The 27,992-nt window shown below is 44.7% G+C and overlaps 1 protein-coding gene across 3 annotated transcripts in view; it reads right to left on the reverse strand.

Moving 5' to 3' along the window:
* LOC309548571 (complement component receptor 1-like protein) overlaps positions 1–27,992 on the reverse strand; it is a 588,839-nt gene that overhangs the window by 518,029 nt on the left and 42,818 nt on the right. For 2 of the 3 annotated variants that reach the window (XM_082248545.1, XM_082248543.1), the window contains exons 3-4: positions 17,148–17,240; positions 3,456–3,535 (exon numbers count right to left, since the gene is read on the reverse strand). In XM_082248545.1, the coding sequence (XP_082104671.1) occupies positions 3,456–3,535; positions 17,148–17,240 (173 nt within the window). Of the gene's footprint in view, positions 1–3,455; positions 3,536–17,147; positions 17,245–27,992 lie in introns of all 3 variants that reach the window. The other variant, XM_082248544.1, reaches the window with a different exon arrangement.

Raw genomic sequence — 27,992 nt, forward strand, 5'->3', positions numbered from 1 at the left:
TTCTTTTCGTCGTTTCATCAATTTTGGTGGGACGTCCAGTTCTTGGTAATGTCACTGTTGTGCCATATTTTATCCACTTGATGGCGACTGTCTTCACTGTGTTCCATGGTATACCTAATGCCTTGGAAATTCTTTTGTGCCCTTCTCCTGACTGACACCTTTTAACAATGAGATTCCTCTGATGCTTTGGAAGCTCTCTGCGGACCATGGCTTTTGCTGTAGGATGCGACTAAGAAAATGTCAGGAAAAACCTACTAGAATAGCTGAACTTTATTTGGAGTTAGTCAGAGGCACAATGATGGCAGGTGTACACAGCTACATCCCCAGTTATAAGAGAGTGTGCACACTTATGTTTAGTTTGATTTTTACTCCTCTCCACCACCCCCCCCCCCCCCCCTAAAATATTTCAGTTTGTTTTTCAATTGAGTTGTACAGTTTATAGGTCCATTAAAAGGTGAAAAAAAAGTTCTAACATTATTTATCTTTGTTTTTTTTTTTTACATCACAGAAACCTGACATTTTAACAGGGTTGTGTTGAATTTTTATATCCACTGTACATAATGAGCCAGTGTTTTTAGGGCATATAGTATTGGGAGTCAATCAAAAGCAAATTCAAAAGGATTATTTACAGTCAATTTTCTTTTATTTTATTTCTTTTTTACTTAATGCTGAACTTTAACACAGAGGGGCTTTAAATAAATTTCAAAATATTTGGCTGGAATGGCTTTGCACACCCGTTCTGGTACCAATTGACTTTTGATTGTTCTTTGTTTAACTACTGAAGGACTAGGTCTATTTCTGACGCTTGTTGTCTACAAGTTAATAACCAAACATTACATTTTTTATTTTATTTTTTCTTAGCAGAGACCCCAGAAGATAAAATGGAGATCATTGCAATACTATGTCACATCGTATTTGTGCAGCGGTCCTACAAACGCAATTATTTGGCAAAAAATACTTTAATTATTATTTGCGCAATTTCTTTTCTATACTGTTTTCTATAATTTTTCTATAATGTGAAAGAATGTTACGCCGAGTAGATAGATAACCAACATGTTATGCTTCAAAATTGCACACGCTCGTGGAATGGCGACAAACATTGGTACTTAAATCTCCATAGGCGACCCTTTAAAAATTTCTACAGGTTACCAGTTTTGAGTTACAGGGGAGGCCCCAAGGATTGCAGTGATACCTTACATGTGTGCTTTGAACACTGTGTACAGTGGGTACGGAAAGTATTCAGACCCCCTTAAATTTTTCACTCTTTGTTATATTGCAGCCATTTGTTAAAGTCATTTAAGTTCATTCTTCTTCCTCATGAATGTACACATAGCACCCCATACTGACAGAAAAACACAGAATTGTTGACATTGTTGCAGATTTATTAAAAAAGAAAAACTGAAATATCACATGGTCCTAAGTATTCAGACCCTTTGCTCAGTATTTAGTAGAAGCCCCCTTTTGATCTAATACAGCCAGGAGTCTTTTTGGGAAAGATGCAACAAGTCTTTCACACCTGGATTTGGGTATCCCCTGCCATTCCTCCTTGCAGATCCTCTCCAGTCCTGTCAGGTTGGATGGTAAACGTTGGTGGACAGCCATTTTTAGGTCTCTCCAGAGATGCTCAATTGGGTTTAAGTCAGGGCTCTGGCTGGGCCATTCAAGAACAGTCACGGAGTTGTTGTGAAGCCACTCCTTCGTTATTTTAGCTGTGTGCTTAGGATCATTGTCTTGTTGGAAGGTAAACCTTTGGCCCAGTCTGAGGTCCAGAGCACTCTGGAGAAGGTTTTTGTCCATGATATCCCTGTACTTGGCCGCATTCATCTTTCCCTCGATTGCAACCAGTCGTCCTGTCCCCGCAGCTGAAAAACACCCCCACAGCATGATGCTGCCACCACCATGCTTCACTGTTGGGACTGTATTGGACAGGTGATGAGCAGTGCCTGGTTTTCTCCACACATACTGCTTAGAATTAAGGCCAAAAAGTTCTATTTTGGTCTCATCAGACCAGAGAATCTTATTTCTCACCATCTTGGAGTCCTTCAGGTGTTTTTTTAGCAAACTCCATGCGGGCTTTCATGTGTCTTACACTGAGGAGAGGCTTCAGTCGGGCCACTCTGCCATAAAGCCCCGACTGGTGGAGGGCTGCAGTGATGGTTGACTTTCTACAACTTTCTCCCATCTCCTGACTGCATCTCTGGAGCTCAGCCACAGTGATCTTTGGGTTCTTCTTTACCTCTCTCACCAAGGCTCTTCTCCCCCGATAGCTCAGTTTGGCCGGACAGCCAGCTCTAGGAAGGGTTCTGGTCGTCCCAAATGTCTTCCATTTGAGGATTATGGAGGCCACTGTGCTCTTAGGAACCTTAAGTGCAGCAGAAATCTTTTTGTAACCTTGGCCAGATCTGTGCCTTGCCACAATTCTGTCTCTGAGCTCTTCAGGCAGTTCCTTTGACCTCATGATTCTCATTTGCTCTGACATGCATTGTGATCTGGAAGGTCTTATATAGACAAGTGTGTGGCTTTCCTAATCAAGTCCAATCAGTATAATCAAACACAGCTGGACTCAAATGAAGGTGTAGAACCATCTCAAGGATGATCAGAAGAAATGGAAAGCACCTGAGTTAAATATATGAGTGTCACAGCAAAGGGTCTGAATACTTAGGACCATGTGATATTTCAGTTTTTCTTTTTTAATAAATCTGCAACAATGTCAACAATTCTGTGTTTTTCTGTCAGTATGGGGTGCTATGTGTACATTCAGGAGGAAGAAGAATGAACTTAAAATGATTTTAGCAAATGGCTGCAATATAACAAAGAGTGAAAAATTTAAGGGGGTCTGAATACTTTCCGTACCCACTGTACATATGTGGGCACAACTTGCGTATGCGCTCACTTCTGCACGTGAGCTCGGAGGGACGGTGTGCTTTAAATTTTTTTTACCTTTTTATTTTTAGCAGGACAGGTCCTCTTTAATAATAAATATAAAAGCATTTTTTTAGCAAGAAAAACAAAAAACGGGCCCTTTAAGGAGATGCAGGTCATAAATGGTATTTTTTTTTTTCGTCCATGTGATCTGCTGCAGGTGTCAATGTTACATTAAGGGCCACCCCGAAACAGCTCACAAAAACACAGTGCGACTGCCAGAATAGCATCGCATGGGTGTAAATACTAGGCAAATGAGGTCATATATCCCAGGAGGCTTAGAGGGGAGATGGAATCCAGGACATAAATGCTGCATTAATCATAATCTGCCCTTACTCAAGTGGCCGTGGCCAAAAATGCTAGGGGTGGGGGGGGGGGGGGGGTGAGTTCTTCAAAGCAATTTTTCAGCAAAAAAAAAAAAAAAAAACATGGAGACATGGATGGATGAGTGAGTTTGCTTTGAATATAAAAAAAAAATAAAATAAAAAGTCTGTTTTTTCCATAAACTCATATCCCGGAGTGTCTGGTTTTACCTTCACATGTGGGTACTTCATTACTCCAAGTTCCATCTGCTTGGCAATCTCTGTAAGGCTTTTTGGATATCATATTGTATCTAAAATAGATTAAATGAAAAAAGGTACTTATGATAGAAATAGAAGAAAACAATATTGAAACCACTAAGGTTAGGACCGGACTACAGGCAGCAAAGTATATGGGTAATGCATTCATGAAATACATTTTTACAGAAACTGGCAAGGATCTCTTTTTAGGTCAGCCTTCTGCAACCCCCCTATATACAAACAGAACAAACATGCAGTCAAAGATTCTTATTTAACCACGTCTGGACCAGAATATCTTCCCCCCTTAATGACCAGGCCATTTATTTGCGATTCGGCACTGCGTTATTTTAACAGACAGACAATTGCGCAGTCGTGCAATGCTGTACCCAAATATAATTGAAGTACTTTTTTCCCCACAAATAGAGCTTTCTTTTGGAGGTATTTGATCACCTGTGTGATTTTTATTTTTTACGCTATAAACAAAAAAAAAAAAAAAAAAGCGACAATTCTGTACAGTACAGTAAAGCATTCCCCCAAAAAAATTAAAAATCAAAATTTTTTTCATCATTTTTGGCCGACTTGTATTCCGCTACATATTTTTGGTAAAAAAAATCCCAATAAGCGCATTTTGATTGGTTTGCGCAAAAGTTATCGCGTCTACAGAGAAAGATTTAGGTAATTTTTATTTGTTTTTAATTTTTTACTAGTAATGGCGGTGATCAGCGATTTTTAGCTGGACTGCGACATTGCGGTGGACAGATTGGACCCCTGACATTTGTGATACTTTTGGGGGGACCAGTGACAATACTACAGCAATCAGTGCTAAATATATGTACTGTTACTGTAATAGAAGGGAAGGGGTTAACCCAGGGGTGATCAAAGGGTTAAGTGTGAGACTAAGGGGGGGGGGGATTGGGCTTGTCAAATCAAATACATAGACGTGTTCCTAAATAGGAGGAACACAGGAGCTCTGTATTGATTCCATAGAGAACAACGGTGTGCTGCGTTTACAACAGCAGACCGCCGTTCTCGCTTAATCTCAGGTGCCGGGCAGCATTCGCAGCCACCAGCCCTGTGGATCAGCTTCCCCGCTGGCGAGCGGGCCGCCATACAGGTATGGCGATTAGAGGGAACCTGCCCCCCCCATAAAACTGCGGCAGCTGGTTGGCAAGTAGTTGTAAACCCTCACATATATCCAATGAAGTGAGCAGACCCAGATGATACACAAAGATGAAAACAAATCCTCATACATGGGTTTTAATTGTTTATCTGAAGTCTACGCCCCTTCAAAAGGGCAGAAAATTGTAAAAGCTTTCCTCATCTGTCAGGAGCGAGAGAAGGGGTGACTGCAGCGACCATGTGCGAGAGCTGAATGGAGGAAAGGCACACACCCCCTCTTAACACAATTCCTCTTTACTAAGAATAAATTCCCCTCACCCCCTTAGGGCACAGCTTTTATAAAATGCCCCCCCCCCCCCCCGGTACAAATTTTTTTTATACCCCTCTCCTGGCACAACCCCCCGCCCCCCCTTCCCCAGCATAAATCCTCCTTTACCAAAACCCCTCCTAGCAAAAATCCTATTACTCTCCCAAATCCCCCTTCCAGCACCGCCCCCCTCCAAAATACAAATTGCTCCTGCCTCAAATCTCTCCCAGCACAAATGACCCCAGCTAACCCTCCAATACAATTTCTCTTACTCCTCTTTACCAAGCACAATTTCCCCCCTCCTCAGTGCAAATGCTCCTACAACTACCCCCCAGCACAAATCTGCTTATAACCTCCACCTAAATTCCCACTCCTAAAGTCTCCTTCTAGCAAATATCCACTTACCCTCACAGCAACCCCCCACCCCTTCCCAAATACAAATGCTCCAGCCGCCAACACAAGCCCCACCGCGGCCCCCACAGCAGAAATCCTTTTAAACCATTCCCAGCACAAAAAGGACCCCAGGACAATTCTTTTTATCCCTCTTTAATTAATAAGCACAAATTTCCCCCTTCCCTCCTTGGTGCAAATGCTCTTACAGATACCTCCCAGCACAAATCCACTCCCCCCCCCCCCCCATCCTACCTCCCAGCACTGTTCTCTGATTCTGGGACCTCAACACTGGAAAATATGTTCCCCTAGCTTCCTCCCCCTGTTATTTCAAAAGATGTTCTTGGCACTCTACAGTGTTGCTATTACATGCAGATGGCAAGGTGATGCTGGATTTGGCTGCACTGGTGACCCAGGGGCACTCAGCAAGAGATGTGAGCAGGTACCCTCAAATAAATTAATTTAACTGGTAGTCGCCCCCTTACGGGTGGGAGATTGAGTCGGGGGGGAGCTGGAGGTCCTGAAGCGACTTGCACAGGGGGACCTTCCTTTGAATGTGGGCGCCTGCTAAGCACATCATTGGTTGCTAGGACACCGAAGGTCCTAGCAACCAATGACAGAGGAAGATTTGAAGTGGTGGAGTTGGGGGTAGAACAGGAGAGTGCATCCATGCAGAAACCATCCCTGGGGAAATTGCGATAGTGCACATTGCACTCACGAAGCATACCCAAACTGAGTGGAGCCCACTTCGGAACTTAAGACAGTGGGCTCCGGGACTTTAGCCCAGACCCCAGGACTTAAACCTCATACACACGATCAGATTATCAGGCACATTTTCATCTGTTTTTTGTTGCATGCTAGCCTCATATCGAAAGTGAAGAGGTTACTTTCATACGAAAATTCCCGTACGACAGAATTCATCTGCAGAAGTAATGCCATGTGTTAAAGTGTTCTGTATGCATTCTTTTGTTTCCGAGCATGCGTAGTCTTGCTCTTACTTTTTTTTTTTTGGACGAAAACTATAATTTATAAAACGAAAATCAGACGTTGTGTTCACGTACGTTAAAATTTTTTTATAGCCTGCACATCCAGTTTTGGTTGTGCAAAAAAATTTGTAATCGGCTGTTGAAAGCACTATACTAGCAATCCGAAAATTGGCAGATCATTCGTTGGACTAAATTTTTCTTCCGATTTTCTTATCGTGTTAACGGGCCTTTACTTTAAATCCCGGGACGTTCGGGAACCTGGGAAGTTTGGGAGGTATGATATAACAAATGGTTTTAGTATGGGGCCCATTCACAACGACTTAGATATTCAGGTATGTTTTAGTGTGCTGAGGCTCTTTGTGCATTAACACATAAAAAAAAAAAAAAAAAAAATTTGTGCAGGACCTATTTTTTTTTTTTTTTTGTACCAAAATGCACAAAATATTTGCCTCTATGTCTTGTTGCACAGTAATGCCAGTGTCTCATAGCCTACTGTATATGTGCATTTGGGTGCATAAGAAATTGCAGTGCACCACAATGCACATATATTGCATTTTAACAGAGTGGAGAGTAAAAAAAACCCTTGCTGAGTGCTGTGAACCTATGCAATTCCAACACACACAAAACAAGTGCACCTGACCCTCACTACATCGTGACGCATGGTTTAGTCAGTGGACAAACATTGAGTACATTTGTCCCACACAGCCAGAATGTTGATTTTTAATGGTGAAACTGGACATTAGTACAGCCTAGAAGGAAACTATAAAACCCAAGACCCTCATACAAGTATATAAATGAGGGCCTCCTCGGGGTCTGGGTTAAGAATGAAGGGATAAGAGTTTTACTGAAGAAAAAAAGGTTCTGGACAGGGCTATGTCCAGTGTCAAACCCAGGTACTCCAATCTGTGAAAAGGGTCCAGCGATGGCTTCCTCCGGCTGATTACCAAAACTCTGCAGAGCCTGTACTGCCCGTTAGAGGCTTGTGAATAACGTAAATTGCCTGGGAATGGAGACGAAGCCAGAACCCGGGTCAAGCAGCTTGGCAAAGACCAGAGGAGCCATGGACAGGCCAAAAGGAAAGGGCGTCAAACTGGTAATGCTAATCGCCAGTTGGCAAATAGGTATCCCGGATGTCCGATGCCAGAATAGCTGACCTGGCAGTTTCCAAACTTTAACCTGTAGGATCAGGTTGAGAGTTTTGAAATCCAGAAGGGGCTAAACTGCTCCATTTGGTTTGGGAACCATGAAAAGGTTTAAGTAGAAAACCTTAAAGCATTCCTCTGATGGAACAGGAGTATTAACCCATTCAGACAAGAGCTGCCAGATAGCAGGATTCAGACGGGGCTGTGACAGGAAATGAGACAGGTTGGAGTGCACTAGGTAGGAAGGTGGAAAGAATACAAAACTACAGATTGTAGCCGCTGCAAATGACCCTACGGACTTAGGCGTCTGAGATTTTCTGGGACCAGAAGGACGACAGATGTCCCATTATTTAAAAAAGTGGGAACTGGCTTGGAAGGCCATATCTTCTTGCAAAAGTAGGTTTCTTGTGTTAGACTTGGCATTGAAAGACGAAGAGGGACGAAAGGATCCCTTTCCAACCTCTAAAGTAGATCTACTGGCTGTGACACAAGTCTTTTTCTTCCGGGAGGAGAGTACTCTTTAACTGCTTTTGATCTCCTTATCCATGGAGGGATACAAAAAAAAAAAAAACAGGCACTCCTCTTCAAAAGGGAACCACTCAAGGCATTTCTTGCATAGGAGTTTCACTGATCAACATTTGAGCCTGAGAATCCTGTAGATATGCAACGTGGATAGAGAGAAGATTCATACTGGAAAATTGGCAAAGTGTATCTGCACAGCCATTCACTCAGTAATGCAAGTCTATAGATAAAAGGCCTAACAAGAAAAAAAAAACGCATCTTTAAACTGGGATTCTGGGTCATATGCTTAATCCAGACAGGAATGGTTGGTTGGAGAGACTGCCATATACACAAGCACAGGTTGCATAGCAGGGCCCGCCAAAGAAAATACAGCTTTAAGGAGAGCCTCTAACCACTTATCTACAGGGTCTTTGAACACTAGGTTATCCACCACAAGGCATGAGGGTCTTGTGTGGGCAGAAAAGGCAGAATTGTATGATAGGAAGTAATTCTTTCCCACAAAATTATTCCTCAATAGGATATTGTGGCAACAAGTTTAGGAGAAGGAAAAATCTTCCCAGTTTGGGGAAATTTTCCATATAGGATAAGCTCCACCAGCAACTGGTGGGTTTACTGGTTTTGAGAATTTGAGAGACCCCATACTGAATATACCTTAGGGCAAGAAGACTCTGACTGCTAAACAAGAGTATACAGCATCAATAAGCATCCTCATCTGATGCTTAAGGTGAAAGGTCCTCCCCTGCAGTCACCTCCTCCTCTGGCATAGTGTTTGGCTGAAGAGCTAAATCAAAAACCAATTCAGGAGTGGAGGTCCAAGGGGCATAGCTGTAAACCCTGTTATCTATGGCCTCAATAAGAGCAAAAATTATGCCAATGAAATCCGACATTATGGTAGAAAAGTCCTCTTTACAAAATAAAAGTAGGCGACCGGTGTGGACAAATGGTCAGCCAAATGGGCAGAGGATGGCAGGGATTCAGGGTAGGGCAACCATCAGATGGAAAGGGACTAGGGCCCTGAACTGGTGTACTACAAATGAAATGAAAGCTGAGCCAGCACTAGTAATTCCACCTGGCCTCTTCTCTGCACTTCTGCACTGCCATGCTTGTAAAATTTGTCTCCAGAAATCTACTCATATCCCCCAAAACAATGAAGCAATGGGATGCCTCGGTGCCATGCACTTGTAGGCCATAGTAACCCAGGTGTCGTGAGAATATCCTCTAGTAGAGTGCTCTGTAGTAGGGAAATAACTAGATGTTGGCAATCTGGAGAGGGCTGTGGGGCTGCGCAGTTCCAATGTACCCAAAGGGGAAATCTTGACAAAAACCTGGCCTTCCGCCCTGTACTAACCACATCAGTAGCAAGATAAAACCGGGAAATTACCTCCAGCCTGCTTTATCCACCCAATATCCCGCCTCCACCCCCCAGGTAGAGAACGGCTCAGGACCTTTTAAGCACCCTGCGGTTAAACCCATGTGCCAGGAAGAGTACCCACAGCCGGACCCAAAACAGCATTACAGGTGGGTCCCAGTACAGTCCAAGGTTCTGCTGAGGAGTCCACCGATCTGAAAACTGCATAAAAGTCACAGTGGTGCAGCAGATTGATAGGAAATTAGCTTAGAAGATAATCATCCAAAGGAGGAAAGAAAAAGAAAACCTCAATATAAAAACTGTAAGGTTAGGAAATAAAAATCGTCTGAAATCACAAAAGAAAAAAAAAAAAAAAAAATCACAAAAATCACAAAAAAAGTGAAAAAGAAGCTTAAGGTTTCTCATTTCCAAAAAAGTTTCAGTTATTGTCAGCCAAGTCCAATAAAACTGGATTTCTATCCTTCTATACAGTTTTTCAAAATGTATAATGTTTTTCTACATGGCAGCTTTTGAAGCAAACCTGAAAGTAAACCATGAAAAATGTACTCTAGAAAGGGTTAAAAAAAAAAAAATAAAAAATAAAAAAGTTACACAGTTGATGAAATCACTTTACTACTTGCCGACCGCCGCAAGTAAATATACTGCGGCGGTCAGCCCCGGCCAGGCAAAGTGACGTATATTTACGTCACTAGCCTGTCACCGGCTTGTGAGCCAATAGCGGGCGAGCGCACGCCCGCTGAGGCTCGTGCCCGCCGCGGCTCGTTCACCAAGGAGTCCGTGCGTGTGACCGGCGGACCCGATGTCCGCCGGTCACTCGCCGATCGTCGGCACAGCGGGAGAAAGGCAGGCGGCTAATGTAAACAAGTCGCCTGTCATTCTCCCCTGTGTAAAAATGGAGATCAGACGGTTCTACTATGTAGAACCGTTGATCTCTGTTTTTACACCAGTAGCCATGTCCCATCATAGTTAGAAACACGCCCCTACGACACACTTAACCCCTGCATCTCCAATAAAGTTAACCCCTTCCCTGCCAGTGTCATTTTTACAGTAACAGTGCATATGTATAGCACTGATTACTGCAGTAATGTCACTGGTAACCCCAAAAGTGTCAAAAATGTCAGTCAAGGGTCCGATCTGTCCGCCGCAATGTCGCAGTCCCGCAAAAAAAAAAAAAACAAATCGCAAATTGCCGCCATTACGCGTTAGTTAGTTATGTCACAAAGCAGTGTCAGAGAATTTAACCCAACCCAACTCAATGATAGAGGGGCGGGTACTACGTCTGTCAATGAGCTAAGAGAAAAGGATTTTACGGTAAGATCTTACAAAAATCCAATTTTCTCTGTCGCTCATTGACAGACGTAGTCCTCTTTGATTCTCATCAATAGGGACGTCCCAAAGCAGTGCCACAAATGAGGGGTGGGATTGACAGAAATCAAAATCCAATCTAGAAGGCCCAACCGGTGCCAACTAGAAGTTTAAAGGCTCATCAGACAAAAAGGGATGAGACTCAAATAAAATTCCAACGGAAAAAAACCCTCGAGGTAGACCACCGGTCTCCTCAAATTGCGGCCTGCAAAACCTTGCGGCCAAACGAGGCATCAGACGATGCCATTACATCAACTTTATAATGTTTTGTAAAGGTATGCACCGACGACCAGGTAGCCGCCTTGCACACCTGGACCACTGACGCCTGATGGCGAAAGGCCCATGACGCACTAAGCGCCCGAGTGGAATGCGCCTTAACCGGGAACGGGGGCTCCCGACCCTTAATAGAATAAGCCTGTACCACCGTCTGTCTGATCCATTTGGAAATAGTCGCGGCAGATGCAGGCAACCCCTTTTTGGGCCCATCTGGGACCACAAAAAGTGAATCCGTCTTGCGAAACGAGTCCGTCGTTTTCAAGTATACCCTGATCGCCCGAACCACATCCAAGGAGTGTAAAGCAAACTCCCGATGATGGCTGGGCTTAGGACACAGGGAAGGTAATACAATTTCCTCATTCAGATGAAATTCTGAAACCACTTTAGGTAGGAAGGATGGATTCGGACGTAGAACCACCTTATCTCTATGAACCACCAGATATGGGGAACGACAAGATAATGCAGCCAGTTCTGACACCCTGCGTGCAGAAGTGATAGCCACCAAGAAGGCCACCTTCTGGGACAACGTAGGTAAAGGAATCTCCCTAATATCTTCAAAGGGAGGTTTCTGAAGAACCGACAATACTAGATTAAGATCCCAGGGCGGTAAAGGTGCGAGCATTGGCGGAGCCAGATGTCGCACCCCCTGGATGAAATTCCGCACCAAGGAATGAGTAGCCAAAGGTTTCTGAAAGAAGATAGCTAATGCTGAAACCTGACCCTTGATAGTGCTCAAGGCCAGTTTCAGCTCAACTCCTTGTTGCAGAAAAGCCAATATTCGATTAACCGAATAGGAACATGGGTGGAACCCCAGGGGTTTACACCATGCAATGTAGGACTTCCATGTGCGATGATAAATCTTTCTGGAAGTCGCTTTCCTTGCTTTAACTAGAGTAGGAATAACTGAAGCTGACAATCCCTTGTCCTTCAGCAACTGGGTCTCAATAGCCAGGCCGTTAAAGCCAGCGATCGTAAAGCAGGATGGAAGATCGGTCCCTGAGACAGTAGGTCTTCCCTGAGAGAAGTCGCCACGGGACGTCCGCAACCAGTCTGACCAAGTCGGGGTACCAGGCTCGACGAGGCCAGTCCGGAGCTACCAGGATTACTGGAATTCCTTCCCCCTCTATCCTGCGAAGAAGTCTTGGCAGTAACCTGGGAGGAGGGAAGGCATACATTAGCTGGTATTGCCCCCACGGGGCGACCAGTGTGTCTGCGGTCTCTGCTAGAGGATCGCGGGAGCGAGCCACAAATCTCCGCACTTTCCTGTTGAATCGAGATGCCAACAGATCCACATCCGGGGTGCCCCAACGTAGGCACAATTGGTGGAAAACTTCTGGATGGAGGGACCATTCCCCCTGATCCAGAATCTGACGGCTGAGATAATCTGCCTGCCAATTCTCCACCCCCGGAATGAACACCGCGGAGAGAGCTGGAACAAACCGTTCCGCCCAGTGAAGAATGCAAGCCACTTCCCTGGCCGCCCGGACACTCTTGGTGCCCCCTTGGCGATTGACATAAGCCACGGCCGTGGCGTTGTCCGACTGGATCCGAACCGGGCTGCCCTGGAGTTGCTCGGTCCAGTGAATCAAACAAAGTCTGATCGCTCTCAGTTCCAATACATTTATCGGTAACCTGGATTCTTCCGGGGACCAAAGTCCCTGGGCAGATAATCGACCGAGAATTCCTCCCCATCCGGATAGACTGGCATCCGTGGTCACAATCGTCCAATATATTGGCAGAAATGACTTCCCCTGGTTGAGCATCGGAGATCGAAGCCACCAGACCAGAGACTCCCTGGTCTGTTCGCTCAATCGGATCCGATTGTCCAGGGATTCCGGATTCCGATTCCATTTGAGAAGAATCTCTTCCTGAAGGATTCGGGTATGGGACTGGGCAAATGGTACTGCTTCGAAGGAAGCCACCATCAACCCCAGAACCCTCATGCAAGTCCGAAGAGAAGGCCAGCTGTTGGATAGTAACAACTGAATTGCTGATTGAATCTTCCGGAGTTTCCCTGCCGGAAGAAATACTCTTGCCCTGGATGCGTCTAGAATTAGACCCAGATATTCGAGCCTCCTGGTGGGAACCAGAAATGACTTTTGCCGGTTCACCAGCCACCCGAATTCCTGTAAAGAGATCATAGTAATCTCTAGGTTTTGTAACAGGGTCTGCGGAGACTCTGCATGAAGCAGAAGATCGTCTAGGTAACCTAGAATCGATATGCCTCGTTGACGCAGTAGTGCCAACATTGGGGCCAACACCTTCACGAAGACCCGAGGAGCCGTGGCGAGACCGAAAGGTAACGCCGCAAACTGATAATGGTTCTCTTCTACGGAGAAACGTAGAAACCGCTGATGTCCTGCATAAATGGGAATGTGAAGATAGGCATCCTTGATGTCTATGGACGCTAGGAAATCCCCCTGATGCAGGGAGGCCGCTACTGTGCGAATGGACTCCATCCTGAATTTTCTTATGTTGACAAAAGAATTGAGTGCCCTTAAGTCCAGAATTGGACGCACCTTGCCCTCTTTCCTGGGTATTGTAAATAGGTTTGAATAAAAACCTTGAAAACGTTCTGCCCAAGGAACGTGGACCACCACTCCTTGTTGCAGTAAATCCGTGACCGCCCCCCGCAAAGCTACTAGGCGATCCGGGGATAGTCTGATATTGGAAGGGAGGAATCGCACCGGTGGAAGAGATCGAAACTCGATCTTGTACCCTGACCTTATGACTTCGCAAACCCATGTGTCCGGGATTATGGAAAGCCATGGATCCGGGAACCGGCGAAGACGTCCCCCCACCCCAGTTATGGGTGGGGGCACACCTTCAGGCTTTAGTAGTCTTATCTTCAGGTCTGGAAGAATCTGACTTTTGCTTGCCCGACCAGCGTCCCCTGAAACCTCCCGAAGGAGTTTTGGAGGACTTTGTTTTTTCACCCGTGGGACGAAAAAATTTCTTATGAGCGGAGAAAGAAGGCCCCCGTCTTTGACGAGGTCCTTTACCCTTAGTACTTTGTGGTAAAAAAGTGCTCTTTCCACCAGTGAGATCCTTGATGATCTCATCTAAGTTGGCTCCGAATAGACGCTCTCCTAAAAAAGGGAGATTAGCCAATGCTTTTTTAGAACCTTGGTCAGCTGACCAACATTTTAGCCACAGTGTACGCCTGAGGACCACTGCTGAAACTGATGCTCGCGCCAACAATGGAGTGGCGTCTAACGCCGCGTCACAAAACAAACTGTAACCCTTGTATCATCTGTTCCAACAAATCTGATACCGCCTGAGGGACATCTTCTAAGTCCCGGCGTAACCACTTGGTCCATTCAGTTACAGTTTGCGAAACCAGCCCAATAGCAATTATTGGTCTGAAAGCTGATCCAATCAAGGAAAAAATGGCGCGAGACATAGCTTCTATCTTGCGATCCACCGGATCCTTAAAAGACGGAGCGTCTTCCAATGGAATGACCGCAGCTTTATTTAATCTAGAAATTGGTGAATCCACCACCAGTGGTACTGTCCATTTCTTAAGGAGGGCTTCCTCAAACGGATAACGCCTAATAATGCGTTTGGAAATAGCAGGGGTGCGTTTTGGCTGACTCCATTCTTCCTTGATCGGATTACCGAAACATTTAGGCAATGGAAATACTTTCGCCATTTTGGTGCGTTTTTTAGTACCAAAGGGAATTTCAGTCTCAGCTACTTCCGACGGTGTAACCTGTAAGCTTAAGGTTTCTCGGACAGATACAATTAGTGCATTTACCAACGCTTCCTCTCGGGCTATGGCTGATGCCGAAACATCCTCCTCACTGTCTGAAGAGACAGTACCTGAGACACAAATCCCAGATGAGGTACCTGCAACTGCAGGAATAGGCTCAGACTCTGAATCTGAAGTTTCAGATGAAATGGGGGTATGTGAACCTGGTCTACAGCAAAATGGCGGCGGACTGCCGATGTAGCGTTCTCAGCACAGCAGCCTACATGCTCCCAGCTAATGGCGGCCTGTCGGCCTGCGGGAGTCTGACGATCCACTACAGTCAAGGTAGGCTATACCTCCTATGTATTGCTATAGTACTGAAGTCAGTTTGCAAACCAAGCCTGCTGGTTTAAAATGTTAGCTCCCAAACCAAGTCCGCTGCCCAAACCGAGCACATTATCACTGAGGATATGTGAACTTATCATAGGTTACAAGGGGGACTTTAGTGTCAGAAAGAATCCGACCATGCATAGAGGGGCCCGTATCCCAAAAACGCCTCACAGGGAGGAAAGGGAAACATTTACTCACCATACCGGACTGACAGGCACCCTCTCTTCACAGTACCCTCTCCACCGAAGTGGGGGGCTGTCGACCAATCCGGACGCCTTGACTCTCTGGTTCCTGGCGTCCAAGCGAGACGTTTAACTCGCAAGGTCAGTCCCTCCAATGGGACTCTGTCGCGGCCGACCCAGCGCGGAGCTATGGTCTGCATGCGCTCGCAGGCTGAACCGAGGTGACCACTGGATCTCAACATCCAGCCCGTCGCCCGGTCCCGCATACTTACTTGAATGTGTTGCGGCCGACCAAGCGTGGTGCTATGGTCTGCGCGCGCTCGTAGGCCGGCTGGGGTGACCACTGGATCTCAACATCCAGCCCGTCGCCCAGATCTGGCGTAATTTGCTTGAAGATCTCACAGGAAAAAAACTGGAGAAACTACCTAAAAAAAATTCTTTTTTTTTTTTTTTTTTTTAAATCTTGCCAGGACCAAAAAGATCCCAGCAAGGAACTTAGGTCCTTACTCCTGACTAGACAGAAAAAAAACTAACATCCTGTAGCAGAGAGGGAGAGGATATACCCTCTGGGACTGCCCCTAAGGTGGAGCCAGAACGTTTTTCTTTCTGCCTAGTCCTACTCCTGTAGAGGGCAGCATAATCCTATTGATGAGAATCAAAGAGGACTACGTCTGTCAATGAGCGACAGAGAAAAAAAAACACCAAAAATGACAAAAATCTTTCCCTTTGTTAGTAAACGCTATAACGTTTGCGCAAACCAATCAAAATACGCTTTTTGCGATTTTTTTTACCAAACATATGTAGCATAAAACAAATTGGCCGAAAATGTTAAAAAAATTTTGATTTTTACATTTTTTTTTGGGAATTTCATTTAAAAAAATTGAAAATATTTTTTGCAAAATTTACACTCTTTTTTTGTTTATAGCGCATGATAAAAAAAAAAAAAAAAAAAAAAAAAATCGCACAGGTGATCAAATACCACCAAAAGAAAGCTCTGTTTGTGGGAAAAAAAAAGGACGTCAAATTCGTTTAGGTACAGCATCGCACGACCGTGCAATTGTCCGTTAAAGTCACGCAGTAAAAAAAAAAAAAACCCTGGTCAGGAAGGGGGTAAAATCTTCCGGGGCTTAAGAGGTTAAAGCATAGCCCTAAATCCAATATACAAGCGGTCCCCAGCTTACAAACAAGATAGGGACTGTAGGTTTGTTCTTAAGTCAAATTTGTTTGCAAGTCGGAAGAGGTACATTTTTTAAGTGTAGCTCCAGCCTAAAGAATAATTTCTACGTTTTTTGGATAACATATGGAATGGTTAACACCCCTGTACCATTTGTTTTGCGGTCTGTACCCCTGTTCAGAAGATTTCACCTCCCTTTCTGTCCCTATGACAACTGAATTTTGAAAATTTTGGGTTGTTGTGGGAACAAGGATTGGTGATGAAGCACCAGTGGAGACACATTTTTCCCATGACAACTCTTACAGGAGTGAATGTCCCTTCCTAGGGCTAGATTGCTCCTCACTTCCTGTTGTCTCTCCCAGTTTGTAAGTAGGAGTCGTTTGCAAGTCGGATGTTTGTAACCTGGGGACCGCCTGTATATTAGCTTACAGGTCATTAGAGGTAAACTTAGATGAGGAGGGAGCAGGGAACATGGCCAAGCCACAATGTGGGTGTCTATGGATGCACACAGCCCAGCTCGGGAATGTGCCCGTAAGATTGCCCCTACACATGGCACACGGCTTGCAACAGGGGCACACTCAGAAAAGGAGCAGACAGCGATGGTGGGAGTAGGATTGTAATTTGATAGATAACACTATGACAAGGTTGAATCTAACAATTGTGGCAAAAAAAAGAGAAGAGAAAAACAAAAAAAACAAAAAACATGCATTCTAGCTTAGTGAATTTAACAGAATATAAAAAAGAACACTTACCCAGTATGACATGTAAAATTTGCTCTAGATCCAAAGAGAGTATCGTCAAAGTGTACATCTCCATTTGCTATATCCCCAGGAGACCTACAATCTCTCCCTGCATATTAGATATACAAAAATGTAAACAAGGATATATTAAAGTCGGAAAAATAAATGTATAAAAACTTTTAGTATGGAGAATGAGCCATATTAAAAAGAAGGTTTTGAAATTCTGTGACATTGGTTCAAAAGACTAAACTTCAACATAAATATTTTACAAATGTTAAGAGAAAAGCTTTAAAACAGATCAGTAAATAGTCATAGGATTATATATTTGGTGGCTCTTACTACCTGTCAAAGAATTTATAATCTGTCCATTCAGTCCAAAGATTCACACAATCTCTGCCACACAACACAACCCTGTGTGGCAGGGTAGTAGACCTGATTTTCTCTGCTGCATTTGAAGCGGACCTTCAGTCATTTTTTTTTTTTTTTACATCTTTCTGTCTATACAATCTTCTGCCCTTGTTGTTTTAAACTTTGGATAGTAAAACATTTTTTTTTTTTTTTCAGAAAAAAAAAAATTTTCAGCCAGTAAATACCTTACAGCCCACTTACTCTTTGTCTGGTAATTAGCCTAGGCTAAATGACATCAGCTTGTGAGAGTTTGCTAGCAAGAGAGGAAGGGTGAGTCAAAGGAAATCCAATGAGAGATGCAAAGGCCTGAATGAGGGCGTCGACAAAGATTTGCCTAGGCTATAAAAAGACTGCCCAGACCCTGAAACTGAGCTGTAGCATGGAGGCCAAGACCATACAGTGGTCTATCAGGACAGGTTCCACTCAGAACAGGCCTCGCCATGGTCAACCAAAGAAGTGGAGTGCACATTCTCAGCGTAATATTCAGAGGTTGTCTTTGGGAAATAGACATAGGAGTGCTGCCAGCAGTGCTGCAGATGTTGAAGGGGTGGTGGTGGGGGGGCGGGGGTTAGCCTGTCAGTACTCAGACCATACGCCGCACACTGCATCAAAACTGGTCTGCGTGGCTGTCATCCCAGAAGGAAGCCTCTTCTAAAGATGATGCACAAGAAGGCCTGCAAACAGTTTGCTGAAGACAAGCAGACTAAGGACATGGATTACTGGAACCATGTCATGTGGTCTGATGAGACAAAGATAAACTTATTTGGTTCGGAAGGTGGCAAGCGTGTGGCAGCAACCAGGTGAGGAGTACAAAGACAAGTGTGTTTTGCCTACAGTCAAGCATGGTGGTGGGAGTGTCATGGTCTGGGGCTGCATGAGTACTGCCAACACTGGGGAGCTACAGTGCACTGAGGGAACCATGAATGCCAGCATGTACTGTGACATACTGAAGCAGAGCATGATCCCCTCCCTTCAGGGACTGTCTGCAGGGCATTATTCGAACATGATAACGGCCCCCAACACACCTCCAAGACAACCACTGCCTTGATAAAGAAGCGGAGGGTAAAGGTGATGGACTGGGCAAGCATGGCTCCAGACCTAAACCCTATTAAGCATCTGTGGGACATCCTCAAATGGAAGGTGGAGGAGCGCAAGGTCTAACATCAACCAGCTCCGTGATGTCGTCATGGAGTAGTGGAAGAGGACTCCAATGGCAAACTGGGATTGGGCGCCTTCTTAGGGGAAACGCGTCGGGTGGAGAAGCCGCGCTGTCACTTCTCGCGGTCCACGCTACAGAGCAGCTGCGATCATCTGTTATCTACTCGCCCATCTTATCGTCTGTTTATGTAAGTGTTCTACCTTTATTTGCATTAAACTTATCATTGAGATAATGCACTATTGCCTGCTCCTTACTTTCTTATGTGGGGACTATCACTGTGAATGAGACACACCGGGAGTGTCCCATAGACCCATATTGATACGGAGCCGCAGTAGGATTGTTCAGAGGGAGACAACTTGGATATCAGAGATACCAGTGGTTGCTGGCAATATTTCCCATACCTGACCCGTAATAATTTACATCTGGTAAGAGTTTCATCCTCACCATTTTACGAGGTGAAAGATTCGGTTGTGGGAACATTTCTTGCTGCACTACACAAGGCCTTGCAAGTTATAAAGTGTATGCTATCTGGTTAGCTGGTAAGGGTACCATCACCATTCCCACTTTTCACGTGGTGTTGTGGAGGACACAAGTCTGTGAACCATTATTGCACTCTCATTTGCACTTTATCAAGAAGTTTCATGTACACATGTTTATGGACTCTTGTAGGGCTGAAACAACTAATTGATTAATCGATTATAATCGTCAACTAATCGATTATGAAAATAGTTGTCAACTAATCGATTAATCGTCAGCCGATTAGTTGTCCTTCATACAGAATGCATTATTTGTTTACATATCAGAAAATACAGTGCAGCACATATACAGCTCAGTAAACCATCCATACATGTCAGTAGATGACAGAGAACTTGTGAATGTGTGAGGAGCAATGCCTCATGGGAAATGTAGTCCTGGGCAAGAGAAGGAACCAAGTGATTCTAAAGGCAAAGGTTTTTTAACCTTGCTATAGGGACACTCTGTACAGTACTATACTTTGCTGCTTCCTATAGGGGCACTTTGAAGGCAGAAGGGGCTGGAAGTGCCATGGGGGGGGGGGGGGGGCAGAAGAGGCGAATCAGTGCTGCTCTGTGAAAAATCATTACACAGAGAGGATAAGTATTAGTGCCGGTTCACACTAGGGCGACCTGTGAGGCGACCAGGTCGCCTCACAGGTCGCCGCAGGTCGCCTCCCATAGGGAAGCTGCGGACCCGTTCTAATAGGAGCGACACAAGTCGCTCCGACCTAGAAAAAGGGTCCGGAGCTTCTTTGGGGCGACCCGGAGGCGACCGCCATAGACTTCAATGTTATGAAGTCCGTGGCGGCCGCTCCGAGGTAGCGGCGCGCTGCTCGCACCGCGACCTCGGAGGTCGCGGTGCGAAGTAGCGTCGCCCCTATGTGAACGGGGGCTTACAAGATTGTTGTTAAGAAGAAAAAATCCAACGTTTACAATCACTGTAAGGGCTCTGTGCTGGGAAGATCAGCATCTGAACCCAGAGAAGGTGGAGGCCGATATACTAGAGGTGATATAAGGCATTACAATTACATTTAAAGGAAAAGTTTATTAGTATTGTGCATTATACTGTATTTAAAATTATTATATCCATGAAAAAAAAAAGTCTCAGCTTTTAGTACTACTTTAATATATAAATGTTATTTCCCCCCTCCACCCTTCATATACCTTCATGTCTGACTCCCAGTTAAAATATCCTGCATATCCAACTTCTGGGCATATTTTTTTTTTATATACATACACATGAAAAAAAAAAAGCATGCTGCTGCTGCTACTAAAGGTCTTCTGCTTCCCATACATGTATTGGATTTTTGGACAAAAATATTTGCATCTATATTTATTCAAAAATGATTTGTATATTTGTTGAATGGACGAGTGTTGTTTGAAAATTCCACTTGCTTTAACAATAAATTTTAAAATGAATAAAACTTCTAAGCAAAAACCATATACACTATTTGAAGATTTGTTTGATCGAGAAGTTTTCTATTCTGCTCCTTCAAATTTTCCTGTCACTGTGGTTGACACCGGACACCAATATACACTAATGGTTAGAAAAATTGGATGAATGTTTTTAAAAATTTTCTAAAAAAAATTTAGTTTGTGTATTACCAGCATAAGTGACAGCAGGCACAGGGAGCTTGTATAAAACTACCCGCCTATTAATAAGGGAGTCTATCATGATTATATACAAATCCGGTCTGAAAATTTGCAAAACAGTGTTTTAGGTCTTTTAAAAATATTGATCTCGGAGTCTGATATGTACCACATTTAAACCTCTAATAATACATATATCTGTTTCAGAGTGGATTAAATATCCAACTATATAGCTGGATAGTTATATTTACCACTACATATAGATATTGAAGAATATTAACTAAATTATACACTTTTTTTTTTTTTTTTTTTTTTTAGGTTTTTATCCGATTAGTCGATTAATCGAAGCAATAATCGACCACCTAATCGATTATGAAAATAATCGTTAGTTGCAGCCCTAGACTCTTGGGACTTGAATATTATATGCGTGTTTTCACATACACAGTGCACCTTTGTTGTGAATTTTATGTACCTACTTTATATTTTATTCTTTTATTTTTAAATAATTTATAACCTTTGATGGTTTTTTGGAGCATCACTTTTCAATTCTGATCACATTTTTGACGATTTTGATTATATTATATTATATTATATTAATATATATATATATATATATATATATATATATATATATATATATATATATATATATATATATATATATATATATATATATATATATATATATACACACACACATATATACATACACATACACACTATTAAGCGCACTCATACACCTTTTTCAATACACTCACTCCACTCAGGTTGGAGTTTCAGTTGCTGCTGATAGGAGACTCACTAGGTTGCGCACCTTCATTTTTTTCCAATCACTGATAATGAGTGCCCCGATTATCAGTGCAGTCTCACCAGTGCCACCCCATCTGTGCCCACCCACCAGTGCAGCCTCACCAGTGCCCATCAGTGCTACAGAAAAATTACTTATTTTATAACAAACTAAGAAAAAAATGGATTTTTGTAAAATCTTACCGTAAAATCCTTTTCTCTTAGCTCATTGACAGACGTAGTCCTCGGTGATTCAACACCCTCGGGTTATGCTGCCCTCTACAGGAGTAGGACTAGACAGGAAAGAAAACGTTCTGGCCACACCCTAGGGGCAGTCCCAGAGGGTATATCCTCTCACTTCCTGCTCTAGCAAATCAGTTATGTCACAAAGCAGTGTTTAGAGAATTTAACCCAACCCAACTTAAAAACAGAGGGGCGGGTACTACGTCTGTCAATGAGCTAAGAGAAAAGGATTTTACGGTAAGATTTTACAAAAATCCATTTTTCTCTATCGCTCATCGACAGACGTAGTCCTCGGTGATTCAACACCCTCGGGACGTCCCAAAGCAGTACCACAAATGAGGGGTGAGAAAAATGGAAATCAAATCCAATCTAGAAGGCCCAACCGGTGCCAACTAGAAGTTTACAATGCTCATCCTCAGTGATGAGACTCAACAGAAATTTTTCAACAGAAAAAAACCCCCGAGGTAGACCACCGGTCTCCTCAAATTGCGGCCTGCAAAACCTTGCGGCCAAATGAGGCATCCGCCGATGCAATCACATCAATCTTATAAAATTTTGTAAAGGTATGTACCGACGACCAGGTGGTCGCCTTACATACCTGGACCACTGACGCCTGATGGCGATAGGCCCAGGAAGTACTGAGCGCTCGAGTGAAGTGCGCCCTAACAGGAAACGGAGGATTCCGACCCTTAATAGAATAAGCCTGTACCACCGTCTGACTGATCCATCTAGATATGGTCGCGGCAGACACAGGCAATCCCCTTCAAGGGCCATCCGTGATCACAAAAGTGAGTCCGTCTTACGAAAACCACTTTAGGAAGAAGGATGGATTCGAAAGAAGAACCACCTTATCCCTATGAACCACCAGATCTGGGGAACGACAGGATAATGCGGCCAGTTCTGACACCCTGCGTACAGAAGTAATGGCCACCAAGAAGGCCACCTTCTGGGATAATGTAAGCAAGGGAATCCCCCTGATATCTTCAAAGAGAAGTTTCTGAAGAACCGACCACACTAAATTAAGATCCCAGGCGGTAAGGGTGCGCGCACTGGCGGAGCCAGCTGTCGCACCCCCTGGATGAAATTCCGCACCAAGGAATGATTAGCCAAAGGTTTCTAAAAAGAAGATTGCTAACGCCGAAAACCTGACCCTTAATCGTGCTCAAGGATAGTTTCTGCTCAACCCCTTGTTGCAAACAGACCAAGATTCGGATCACCGAATAGGTATGTGGGGGAAATCCAAGAGATTCACACCACGCAATATAAAAGACTTCCATGTGCTGGAAGTCGCTTTCCTTGCTTTAACTGGAAGTAGGAATAACTGAAGCTGACACTCCCTTGTCCTTCAGTACCTGGGTCTCAATGGCCAGGCCATTAAGCCAGCGACTGTAAAGCAAGATGGAAGATCGGTCCCTGAGACCGCAAATCCTCCCTGAGAGGAAGTCTCCAAGGAGCGTCCGCGACTAGCCTCACCAAGACGGCGTACCAGGCTCGACGAGGTCAGTCCGGAATTTCCAGAATAACTGGAATTCCCTCCACCTCTATCCTGCGAAGAAGTTCCCGCAGCAACTTGAGAGGATGGAAGGCATGCCGTAGCTGATACTGCCCCCACGGGACGATTAGCGTTTCTGCTGCGTCCGCTAGAGGATCGCGGTGCGAGCTACAAACCTCCGCACCTTCCTGTTGAGCCAAGGTGCCAACAGATCCACATCCGGGATGTCCCAATGAAGGGACAGCTAGTGAAAAACCTCTGGATGAAGAGGCCATATGCGATTGGATCCGAATCGGGCTGCTCTAGAGCTGCTCGATCCAGTAAATCAGACAAAATCTGATCGCTCTCAGTTCCGATACCCTATTGGTAATCTGGATACTATCGGAAGAAATTACTTCCCCTGGTTGAGCATTGGAGACTTCCTGGTCCGCTCGCTCAACCGGATCCGATTGTCCAGGGAATCGGAATTCTGATTCCATTAAAAAAGAATCTCCTTCAGGAGAATTCGGGTATGAGACTGGGTATACGGTACTGCCTCTAAGAAGGCCACCATCAGTCCCAGCCAATTGACGGACAGCAACATCCGAATCGTTGACTGAACCTTCTGGAGTTTCTCCGCAAGGAGAAACTCTCTTGCCCAGGATGTATCCAACCTTAGGCCCAGATAGTTCAGTCTCCTGGTGGGAACCAGGGATGATCTTTGGGAAAGCGAAAAAACGCTGATGTCCTGCGATGATGGGGATATAAAGATAGGCCTCCTAAATGTCTATGGACTCCAGGAAATGCCCCTGATGCAGGGAGGCCACCACTGTACAGATGGACTCTATCTCTTCCCAAGTCCAGATTTGGACGCACCTTGCCCTCTTTCCTGGGCATTGAGAATAGGTTCTAATAGAACCCCTGAAACCGTTCAATGTTAGAAGGGAAGAATCGCACTGGTGGAAGTGATCGAAACTCGATCCGGTGTCCTCCAGAAACTGGTGAAGACAACCCCCCCACCCCAGAGATGGGTAGGGGCGCATCAGGCTATATTCTTCAGGCTTGGCTGAGCTGGACTCTTTGTTTAGCCGACCAGCGCCCTTTGAAACCCCTCTAAAGGGGCTTTGGAGGGTTTCGCCTTATCGCCCGCCCTCGCGGAACGAACAACTCTTATGAGCAGAAAAGGAAGGTCCTCGTTAGTTACGAGGTCCTTCTATCCTAACAGTCTGTGGCAAGACAGCAGGTGCTACCGTCTATCCTATAAAGAGGAATTCCTCAAACGGATAGCACCTAGCCATGCGTTTGGAAATAACAGGAGTTCGTTTCAAAACGACCCCATTTGGGTAAAGGAAAATCCTTCGCCCTTTTGGTAGGCTAACAAGTACCAAAATAGGAATCTCAGTCTCAGCTACCTCTGCCGGTGTAACCTCGAGACTAAAGGTTTCCCGGACGGACACAACAACTAGTGCATCCACCACTCTTGTGCTATGGCGGAGGCAGAAACGTGCTCCTCACTGCTGAGGAGATATTACCTGAGACAACAGCCCCCTAGGAGGGACCTGCAACTGCATTGTATCTGAAGTATCTGATAAACAATAGGGGTAGGCGGGGGTCGCTACTTGACCCCCGTCCCTGACAGGCCACCTCCACCCGGGATACCAAAGACTCCAAAACTGCCGATAATGCATTAAAAACAAGTGGGGTACAGGAGGGTCCTGCGGCCACTTTGAGGGGATCAGGTGGGGATACCTATGCGGCAGGGTCAATGATTATACAAGAAACTTGCCAGCGACAAAAAATGACAAAGTAAAAAACTTTTTTTTTTTTGTGTCCCCCAGTCGCGCCCCTCAGTGTTACCTGCCTTTTTGGACGAGAAAAAAAAAGGAGAAAAAAAAAAAAAAAGAGAAAGAAAGAGAGAAAGAGAGAGAAAGAAAGAGAGAAAGAGAGAGAAAGAAAGAGAGAAAGAGAGAGAAAGAGAGAGAGAGAGAGAAAGAGAGAGAGAAAGAGAGAAAGAGAGAAAGAGAGAAAGAGAGAGAGAGAAAGAGAAAGAGAAAGAGAGAGAGAGAAAGAGAGAGAAAGAGAGAGATAGAGAGAGAGATAGAGAGAGATAGAGAGAGATAGAGAGAGATAGAGAGAGATAGAGAGAGATAGAGAGAGAGAGAGAGAGAGAGAGAGAGAGAGAGAGAGAGAGAGAGAGAGAGAGAGAGAGAGAGAGAGAGAGAGAGAGAGAGAGAGATAGAGAGAGATAGAGAGAGATAGAGAGAGATAGAGAGAGATAGAGAGAGATAGAGAGAGATAGAGAGAGATAGAGAGAGATAGAGAGAGAGAGAGAGAGAGAGCCCAAGGCTCATCCCTGATGCACAGAAGTTTTCATCAGCTTGCTCAGTGCTGTCCTGTTACAGACAGGAAGTCTTTGGCCCTATTTCCTGGGTAAAGGAGGCGGCTCCGCCCCTTAACACGCCTGCCGGCGCCTCCCCCTGGCTCCACGAGGTGTTTGAGTCACCTCAAACATGGCCGCCCCCATGCTGGAGACACGAGGCTACACCAAAATGGCGGCCTTGTGCGATCTACCAGACAATGGCGGCGGCCTGCACAGAATAGCGGCATGTCTGCAGAAGGATCTCGGCCTCACAACCCTTCACCCTCATGGTGGTCAGCGTGGTCGGCGGTACCGGACCCTGGCGGGCCGTATGCGGTCCGTGGCCGCCGGGAGGCATCTGCTAGCTGGAGGAATGATCTGGGATGCAGTATACATGTATAGACATCGCCCTGTGGCTACTGACAGGTAGGATACCTTATACCATCACAGTAAAGTTCTAGTACTGCCACTGACTACAATCATTTTCACATCTTTACAATTAAGATTGTCAGCTCCCAAACCAAGCCTCCTGGCTTCTTGTACACAAAAATCACACTCAATTAGGGGGATCTGTGACATGTTATAGGATAGAGGGGAACCCATCCTTACCATTACAGAGAGGGGCCCGCGTTCACCACAAGACCCGTCAGGGGGAAAGGGGGAACATACTACTCACCATACCGGAACCAGGCGGGCGCCAACTCCTGACAGTACCCCTCTCCACCGAGGTAGGAGGGCTGTTGACCAATACGGACGCCGTGACTCATGGTCTTTGGCGTTTCAGCGAGACGTTTAACTCGCAGGGTCAGTCCCCGTCCAGTGGGACTATGTCGCGGCCGACCCAGCGCGGAGCTATGGCCTGCACGCGCTCGTAGGCTGAACTGAGGTGACCACTGGATCTCAACATCCAGCCCGTCGCCCAGTTCAGCTTTCTTGCTTGAAGATCTCACAGGAACACTGGAGAAAAAAGCTGTCTAAAAAATCTTTTCTAAGAAAAAAATCCCGCCAGGACCGAAGATCCCAGCAAGGTATCTAGGACCTTACTCCTAACTAGACAGAAAAAAACTGATTTGCTAGAGCAGGAAGTGAGAGGATATACCCTCTGGGACTGCCCCTAGGGTGTGGCCAGAACGTTTTCTTTCCTGTCTAGTCCTACTCCTGAAGAGGGCAGCATAACCCGAGGGTGTTGAATCACCGAGGACTACGTCTGTCAATGAGCGATAGAGAAAAAAATGTTTTTTTCATTAAAAATTTTTGGTCTCTTCATTGGTTTAGCAAAAAATAAATAAATAAATAAAAACACTGGTGATTAACTATCACCAAAAGAAAGCTCTATCTCAAAAAATGATATACATTTAATTTGGGTACAGTGTTGCAATTCTCATTACTAGTGGGATGGCTCTGAAAGCTGAAAACTGGCCTGGGCAGGAAGGGGTGAAAGTGACTGGAATTGAAGTGGTTAAGTAAAATTATCTAACCACTATCAGGAAATTAGTATGATTAGTATGATCAGTTGGTGAGACTGTATCCATGACCAGCTGTGTACTAGCATCAATGTATCCTTGTGCATGTGCTTATGAGCTTGTCAGGACACCTAAAACAGCCATCAGAGCACACTTCAGGGCTTTCTGATATGAAGTCTGTACCATATTTTAGAAGCTATTTCTTCACGTAACCTGTACTTCTATTGGATCTTTTTTGTTGACTACCTTTTTTGTCACCTTGATGCTGCATGGATCAAAGGTTATATACAGACTTATATCATGACCATGCTTGCTTAATGACTACAGTGTGTCATATACTGCACTATCTCTCACTAGTGGTGAAAAAGAAGTAAAACAACAACACATGGAGGATCACTGACTTCAGCATAGGGATTAGTCCTTTAATTTGTGTCAAGCAGGTTTCAAAAATTGGGGAAGAGTTGCAAGGAAAGCTGCTAATGGCATCCCTTTAAAAAGGACCAAATGCAAAAAAGACAGTTGCAAGCTTGCTGTCTGAGGGTGTGCAGTTAGTTCACCTAATAAAATGTGAATTAACACTATTTAAATTTCTCATGGCATCTCATCTTCAGTTAGCGGACCACACACACACACACACACACAATCTCACAAAAGTGAGTACACCCCTCTTATTTTTATAAGTATTTTATTATATATCTTTTCATGTGACAACACTAAAGAAATGACACTTTGCTACAATGTAAAGTAGTGAGTGTACAGCTTCTATAACAGCGTAAATGTGTTCTCCCCTCAAAATAACGCAACACACAGCCATTAATGTCTAAACTGCTGGCAACAAAAGAGTACACCCCTAAGTGAAAATG

The sequence above is a fragment of the Pelophylax lessonae genome (genome assembly GCF_965119305.1).
Source record: "Pelophylax lessonae genome assembly, chromosome: 2".
Classification (NCBI taxonomy): Eukaryota; Metazoa; Chordata; class Amphibia; order Anura; family Ranidae; genus Pelophylax; species Pelophylax lessonae.